The sequence below is a fragment of the Arvicanthis niloticus genome, chromosome 6 (assembly GCF_011762505.2).
Source record: "Arvicanthis niloticus isolate mArvNil1 chromosome 6, mArvNil1.pat.X, whole genome shotgun sequence".
In the NCBI taxonomy this organism is placed as follows: domain Eukaryota; kingdom Metazoa; phylum Chordata; class Mammalia; order Rodentia; family Muridae; genus Arvicanthis; species Arvicanthis niloticus.
In genome coordinates, this window is record NC_047663.1 from 5639542 (window position 1) to 5647882 (window position 8341).

The 8341-nt window shown below is 49.5% G+C and overlaps 1 protein-coding gene across 1 annotated transcript in view; it reads left to right on the forward strand.

Moving 5' to 3' along the window:
• Mxra7 (matrix remodeling associated 7) overlaps positions 1-6787 on the forward strand; it is a 32507-nt gene extending 25720 nt beyond the window's left edge. The window contains exon 4 of the mRNA XM_034504521.2: positions 2991-6787. Within this exon, the coding sequence (XP_034360412.1) occupies positions 2991-3105 (115 nt within the window). The 3' untranslated portion in view covers positions 3106-6787. The remainder of the gene's footprint in view (positions 1-2990) is intronic.
• Positions 6788-8341: the final 1554 nt, after the last annotated feature.

The window sequence follows — 8341 nt, forward strand, 5'->3', positions numbered from 1 at the left end:
CCCAAGGGAGGAGCCAGTGCAGGCTGGATGGGGAAGGGTTGCATGTTGACCAGCCCCTCCTTGGGTTCCCCTGGGCTAGTGAGATCCTGGGGATGGCATTGTCTCTGTCCTTCTCAGAGGTGTTTATGAGGAGGAAACTTGCCAATAGTATGGGCTCAGGCCTTGGGCTTTTCTTACCAGCCATGTTTGTTCCCCACACAGCCTTCGTGCCCCCCACCCCAACACACCCTGTTCCCACAATCCCTCTGTGCTTTGTTCTCGCTGAAGCCAAACCACCAGATCTGAGAAGTAACAGACAAAGGAAGTGAAGCCCACTGGTGCTCACTCATGGGTCAGGGGTGGTTACCCTGAGATGGTCACCCACACATGCATACGGGGCGGGGCACTTCCCTCTCTGGCCAGAATGATTCATGCCAGGTACTAGCTTTAATATGGCCTCCCCTTTTGCTCCCAGCCATGCCCCAGGAGTCTCGGGTCCAACCCTCTCACTACTAAGAAGCCTTCCCAATAGTGTTCTTACAGGCTCAGCCAAGTCTCCACTTCTGCTTGCAGAAGCAATAACAGTATTAGGTTCCAGTAGACTTCTGGATTGTGCATTTTCTAAGGTTTTTTTTTTTTCCTAGATGACTTAGAACCTCAGCAGATAATCACCCACAGGTCCCAGGTTAGTTTTTTAGAATTTTATATTTGACAGTATTTATACCAAATGACTTGGAAGTCGTAGGCTTGTTGGCGAAAGATTTTTTTCTAAAGCACTAGGTTTTTAGAAGACTTCCCATTTAACAGGAGCCTGGACAATGTCCAGCATTGACTGCTAAGCCGAGGGTTCCTGGCGGTCTTCTCCCTGATAACTCCCGTTCAGGGTTTAAGGCTGAACAGGCAACAAAGCAGCAGCAGACACACACTGCCTTAGTTAGACACAGAGCCACAAGACCAACACAGTCACAATCACCTGTCCCTAAACAGCAATAGCGAAGTCCCCGCCTAAGTCGGGATTTCTTCCACATAGAATAGCAGCTTCCTCTGGATATGGTCAGCTAGGCCTGTGTGGGCAACAAGCCTCTCCACTGCTGACGGCTTGGCTCTCTGTGTTCAGCCTGTGTTCAGGCCAATAAACATTGAGTAGAGAACCTTGGTTACTGTGTGTTTCTTCAGTTTGCTTTATTTAAAAAAAGAAATCTTGAGAAACAATAGGCTTACGCCTACTCTCATTTTGATGCCCTTGACGATCCCAGCAGAGGATGGAGCCGTATGCACACCTGATTGAAAATACACATTCCAGGGCTGGAGAAATGGCTCTTTGGCTAAGATAAGACATTTGCTCTTGCAGAGGGTTCAGCTCCCAGCAACCAGATGGTGGTTCACAACCACCCATAACTCTAGTCTCAGGGGATCCAGTTCCCTCTTCTGACCTCTGAGGGCACTAGGCAAACACATTGTACATATACATCCATGTAGGTGAAACTCCCATACACATAAAAATAAGGATAAATGAATGAATAAATGCCACAGCCCTATAGGTATAAAGTGGTGGCGGTACCAGCTGAGATCCCAGCATCTGCACACAGATTTTACATAATAATGAATTCCAGGCTAGCAAAGTCTACATAGTTAGACCCTGTCTCAACACTCCTGCCTCCAAAAATAACTAACAATAATAATAATTATAATAAATGCACAGCCATCATGGCCGCCAAAACCTTATGGACGTTCATTAAGGGACAGTGAGTGCTAACCATGCACCTGACAGTGATTTCATCCACGGGTCTCTGGCATCCTCTCTGTCCACCACACCCATTCTTCACACAGTAGGGTAGAGTACAGTCTACATGTCCCCTCTTTCTAGTTTGTCCAGACCAAGGAGGGTAGAAATTGGGACATCGGCAGCTCCAACTGCTAGATGCCACTGTAAACAGAAAACCGTTTGTTGAGTGGAGGGTGTGAGGTGGGGGGGGGGGGGCGCGAGAGCTCGCAGAAGGAGGAATGCCATTGAAAGCACAAGAGCCAGCCTGGCATGCTGGCATACACCTTTGATCCCAGCACTCAGGAGGCAGAGGTGGGTGATCTCTGTGAGTTTGAGGCCAGCCTGGTCTACATAGTGAGTTCCAGGATAGCCAGGGCTACAAAGTGAAAACTATAGCCTAAGACCTGACACATCGGGACCAGCCCTCCAGTGGGCAAACGCTTTGTTGAGACCTGCTCAGTTATGCAGACCTACATGTAGCATAGCTATAGTAGCCGTGGCGAGGGGGAGGGCTGAGATCTGAGCTGTACCATAGGTCCAGTCCTTTCTAAGTCCCAAAGCAGTAGTGTGTGTCATGGAGGGACAGGAACTGCCGAATCCATGCTGTCAGGGCCCACACTGTTCCTGGCTTCAGCTGCTCAGCGCACACTTGATGTTAGCTATGGAAGTCCTTCTGCGCTGGTCAGATGGTGTGGCCAGAATCTCACAAACCACGAGGCAGCCATAGAAACCATATGGCCAACACCGAGGCATCTGTATCCACACCTACCTTTCCTTTTGTACCTTGCACATAAGGAAAGGCCCCTTCTTCTAGGCAGCAGAACCCCAGGGGCTACCCTCCCCACTGCCCAGCAGTCTGGCCCACACATCTGTATACCCACATCTGTATGCTTCCATTTCTTTCCCTCCATTTCATTCCTCTAAACAGAGGTTGTTCCTAACCTATTTTTTTTTCTCAGCACCTCAAGCCACTTACCGACACGGGGGTCCTTCCTCCTCACCCCACTGTGACATGCAGATCAGATATAGACCCATGCAGAAAGTGAGGCACCTGAGACCAAGGTTTCAGGGCTGGGTGTGTTAGGGCAGACCGCCTCTTGCAGTTTAAGTGGGGCTTACACGGGAAAGCACAAGTAGTTAGAAAAGAAGAGAGTCTGCACCTGGCCGCCAGCACAGGCCCCACCTGCCCCGCCCCCCCGCCCTGGGTCGGGGGCATCCTCCTCCTCTCATCCTCTCTTCTCAACAGAGTTCAGAAAGAACAGCTGGCTGCCATCTTCAAGCTCATGAAGGACAACAAGGACACGTTTGGTGAGATGTCAGATGGGGACGTGCAGGAGCAACTCCGACTCTATGACATGTAGGCCTGTCTGTCACCCGGCAAGACGTGACCCAGGACATCCTGACAACCCCGAGGGACTTGGTCTGGGGAGTTGTGACTCCCAGACTTTTATTTGAAAGACTGCCGTATGAAAACAGACAGATCTGTTATATAAGGAACTGCCTGGTCCCTGCAATTTAAATATCATGTCAGAGGAATCGGCGTTACTTCTTCAGAGGAGGAAACCCCTGATCCCTCTGGCTTCAGGTTGCTGGTGAGGGTCCAGCTGTGCTGTGTTCTACAGACTCAGGGCGGGTGGGCCAGGAGAGATGATGGGGGCTTGGTGCTTGGAACCTAAGTACTTGGTGTAGACAGAATACGGGGTGCTCTAGGGGGATAGGCATTACTTAGTAACATCACACTCTTCAGTCTGCCCTAAGGGGAATGAAGCATCTGGAAGCATCTGGGGTGGTGGCTTAAGCAAGCAGCAGGGGAGCAATGTTTTAGTAAAAGTCCGTCACCCTGGGGCACAACAGTGGTTCGCTGCTGAAGCCTGTCTTCAGTACAGTCACGCCTTGAGCGTGTTTGGCACACAGAGGATTATGCTGGACACAGAGCAGGAGCCCTGGGGAGAGCATTTGTGTCCTAGGTTCAAGGCCCCTGAGTTCCATTCCCAGCAATAGACACCCTCCTCCCCACACCCCACCCCACCCCAAAAAGACAACGTGATCGTTACCTCTGGTGAGACTAACGGCCTTTAGAGAATGAGAAACTACCAGAAAGCACTCAAAAAAGTGCCCCAGTGTCCTCTAGAATAAGTGCCGAGGTAGCACACTCAGTGACAGTGGGGATAGGGACCACAGCTGCTCCCTCTTGCCCACATCTCCTACTTATTGTCACCCCATTTGCCAGAAAGTTCATAGCCTGAGCAGACTGAATCAAGGGTACCCTAAGGACAGGAGGAGGAAAGGTTTTTTGTTTTTCTTTTTCCATAAAGGGTTTTTATGTGTAGCCCTGGCTGTCCTGGAACTCACTCTGTAGACCAGGCTGGTCTGAAACTCACAGAGATCCACCTGCCTCTGCCTCCGAGTTCTGGGATTGAAGCCTTGGGCCACCACCAACCGGCTAGTAGGAAAGCTCTTAGGGTTCGTTTTTATTTGCTAAAATAAAACTAAATCGATATAGAGACATAGCTCAAAGTATGGAGACCGGAGTTAACTTTTTAAAGATTTACTTTCTTTTTAACTCTGTGTGTGTGTGTGTGTGTGTGTGTGTGTGTGTGTGTGTGTGTGTGTGTGTGCGTGCAGATGCCTGGAGAGAGGGCTCAGCAGTTAAGGGTGCTTGCTCCTCCACAGGACCTCAGTGCGGTCCTCACAGCCCATGGCAGGCGCCTCACAGCCTCCTGTTACCCCAGCTACAGAGCATAAGAACCTCCTCCTCTTCTTACCTTCACGGTACCACACACATGTACACACTTGTGCACAAATGATGAAATAAATGTATCTGCAAACCCAGAAGCCGTCCTTAAACGTTCTTAGCATCACTGGTAAGATTGAACACAGAGCGTTCGCTCCACCCTGTGAGCAGAAACCAAGAGGAAACCCTATTTACTCACAAATGTCAAAAGAAAGAAAACTCAGTTCCACAAGAGCTGCTGACAAGCTAAGGTGGGTGCGATGGTTAGCACTGAGTGTCAACTTGGCAAGACCTAGAATCACCTAGGACCCCTGGATGTGTCTGGGAGGCTGTTTCCGGACAGGTTTAACTGAGAGGGAAGGCCCATGCTGAAGGTGGCCAGCGAGGTTCCATGGGCTGCCATCCTGACTGGATAACAAAGGGAAAGTGAGCTGAACCTGAGTGACCATCCCTTGCTGCTTCCTGGCTATGGACATACTGTGGCCAGCAGTACCGCACTCCTGCGGGACCTCCTCACAGAACAGCGTCTGCCCCAGCACTGTGGGCAGACTCAGCCCTCCTCCCTTAACTCGCATCTTGTCAGATACTTGGTCGCAGTGGTGAGACGTGTTACTGACATGCAAGTGTTACAGAGATGCAGGCATGGGCAACTTGCTCCGCAGTCATGAGGATGGAAGTTTGAATCCCAGCATCTGTGTCACAAGCTGGGTGTAACCTCAGTTCTGATGGGGGCAGATGCCATAAGGTTGCTGGGGCTTGTTGTCTTCCCCTGCATCAGTGGAACAGGGGAAATAATAGCAGATGCCCGATGTTCTCTTTTGGCCTCCATGTGCTCATGCAGGCATGAGTACACACACATGTGTGTGCACACACGCGTGCGAAAAGAAAACTAATCTTTTTTTTTTAAAGAAAAAAAAAACATTGATGGTGGAACATGGGAGGCTCTCTGAGGTGAGGATCTCTAAGTTTGAGGCCAGCCTGATCTACATAATGAGTTCCAGGACAGCCAGGATTACATAGAGACACCTTGTGTTAATAATAATAATAATAAATAATAATAGAAGAAGAGGTGGAGGAGAAGGAAGAGGAGGAGGAGGAGGCAGCAGGAGACTTGGCTCAGCCAAGGTGCCTGCCACCAAGCTTGATGCTGAGCTCAGTCCCTGGGACCCACATGGTAGAAGAAGAGAACTGGTTTCCCATTAGCTGTCCTCTGACCCCCACATGACTACCGAGTGTGCCCTCCTCACAAGAACACACAGAATTTAAAGTAAATGGAAAGGCAACATTTTAAAGAGTGGGGCAGGGCAGAGAGGGGAGTCAGCACTGAGGAGTATCAGCTCTCTCAGAGGACCCAAAGTGGATAGCCAGCACCTGTGCTGGCCCCAAACGGCCTGTGACTTCATCTCCACGGGATCTGAAGGTTTCTTCTGTCCTCTGTGGGTACCTGAACACATGGTACACACACACACACACACACACACACACACACACACACACACACACTAAATATTAAGAAACAAAACAAAAACCAAAACAAACAAACAAAAAACGGGCAGGAAGGAGACAGCAAGCAGAGAGGACAAACGTGGCAGACGTCAGCAGGGCCTTCATCAGGGAGTCTAGTTCCCGGGCTAGAGCCACAGTAGTTGAAGAAAACAACCCCAGTGAAATGTTCTTTTGATTGAGAGGATCTCTGGGACTCTGAGCTTTCTGTCCGGCCACAGGAACCAGCCCCAAAGCCTTTGGCTCCCACACTGTACTGGCCCAACACACCACTCTGGAACCCTGTTCCCTGCTGGGCTGCCCATGTAACACACACAACAGTGGCTTGTCACTCCTGACACGCTTGTATTGGTTCAAATCCAAGATGTTTATATCTAGTTATTGAGCCCCCCTTTGTTAGAACAGTTCGGGCTCTTCTTTCCTTAAAGCCTCCGTGCACCTCCACATCTGGACAGGATTAGCTGGCGCTAGGCTTCCTGTACCAAAAGTAATTGCTGCTTTCAGAAGGCCATGCTGAAGAAAATGTGTAACCTTGGCAGCAAGAGGATGGCAGCTCTGCTTGGACCTACATGGACGTCTATACTGGTTTTTACTTTCTCTTAAATCTAAAAATGTAATTTCTTTTCTTTTTGAAACAGGATCTCTCTATTATGTAGTCCTGGCTGTCCTAGAACTCACTCTGTAGACCAGGCTGGTGTGCAACTCACAGATAACCACCTGCCTCTGCTTCCCAAGTACAGGATTAAAGATGTGCACCACCACACCTGGCCTCATAATTTTTATTAAAGATGAGTTACTTTGTTTTATCCCAGTGTGGTTATTGATAAATATTTTTTATTATTTTTAATTATGTATGTGTGTGGTGGATAGCACAGGTGCATAAGCACAGGTGGCTATGGAGACCAGAAGGCTTCAGATCCCTTTGAGGCAGAGTTACAGGTAACTGTACGACAGCCAGTGTGGGTGTTGAAGAGGGCACTTGGGTCCTCGAACTCAGAGATCCACCTGAGTCTGTGTCCTGAGTGCTAAGATTAAAGGTGTGTGCCACCACTGCCTGGCCCTCAGTGTAATCTTTTTAAAAATGTTTTTTTTACTCTTATTTTCATGTATATGAGTGTTTTGCCTGCAAGCAAGTATATATGCACATGTATTTGCCTGGTACCCACAAAGGCCAGATGAGGGCATCTGATTCCCTGGAAATGGAATTACAGTTACAGATAGCTGTGAGCCACCCTGTGGGTGCTGGAAACCAAACCCAGGTCCTCTGCAAGGGGGACCAGTACTCTAACCTGTTGAGCCATCTTTCCCGCTCCAGTGGGGGGAGGGGGGTTGTTTTTAGCAAAGCCTTCCCTAAGGCCCATTAGCCATCCCGAGTTCTTTCTCTTTCTTAATAAACTATCTATTTTGAACCACCCATCCCCATCCAATTCCTTGCCAGAACCTGAACACTTCAACAGGTGCCCGGACTGGGTTCAGCTCCAGTTACATTTTAATTAGCATCCTTTGTTCTGTGAAAAGGGCTGTGTGTTCTCAAATGTTACAGCTTCCCATTGCTCCCTCCACCTCACCCGAACCACCGCTCCTCTCTGGTGTTCTGTTAACCACCGCCACTGCGTACCTGATGCAGCTTTAGTTTAATCAAAAAGCTTATTTTAACCCTGACAAGGCTGTGGGTAAAGGCACTTGCTACCAAGTCTGATGACTGGAGTTGGGTCCCTACGAGCCACACAAGTGAAGAGAGAGAACAGATTCCTGCAAGGTGTCCTCCACCCTTCACATACATACTAAATAAATAAGCGTTAAAAGCATTTTAAGATATTATTTTAGCCCTAGGAATAGCTCACACCTGTAATCCCAGCACCCAAGAGGCAGAAGGAAGTGGATTTCTGTGAGTTCGCAGCCAGCCTAGTCTACACAGCTAGCTCCAGGATAGCCAGAGTGATATAGTGAGCCGTCCGTCCTCCACCCCAAAAGAAATGTATGCATCTTAGTTATGCTTCCCTCTCCATTTTATACACCAGGAGAAACTGGCTGCAGGAAGCCGTGATGGCGCTCCCCGACGGATGTGGATCGCTCTCCACCGTGCAGGCCCCTATGTAGCGCTTCAGTGATTCCAGCTTTTTCCAATCTTCCACCCACTCTTCCAACTAACTCTCTCCATCTCAGCTCTTCACGTGTAGCTAGAAGCCCCGGACTAGCCCAAGGTCTAGTGTCCTCAGTGATTGACGGCTCCCATTCTTCAAGGAGGGGCAAGGCTTGACCCGCCCACCCCAGGAAGTCAGAGCCTTCCTCACCCAACCACTGATGTTGGGAAAGCACTGAAGGTTGGGGCGGCTCCCAGTGGCTCTGGGGTGGATAGG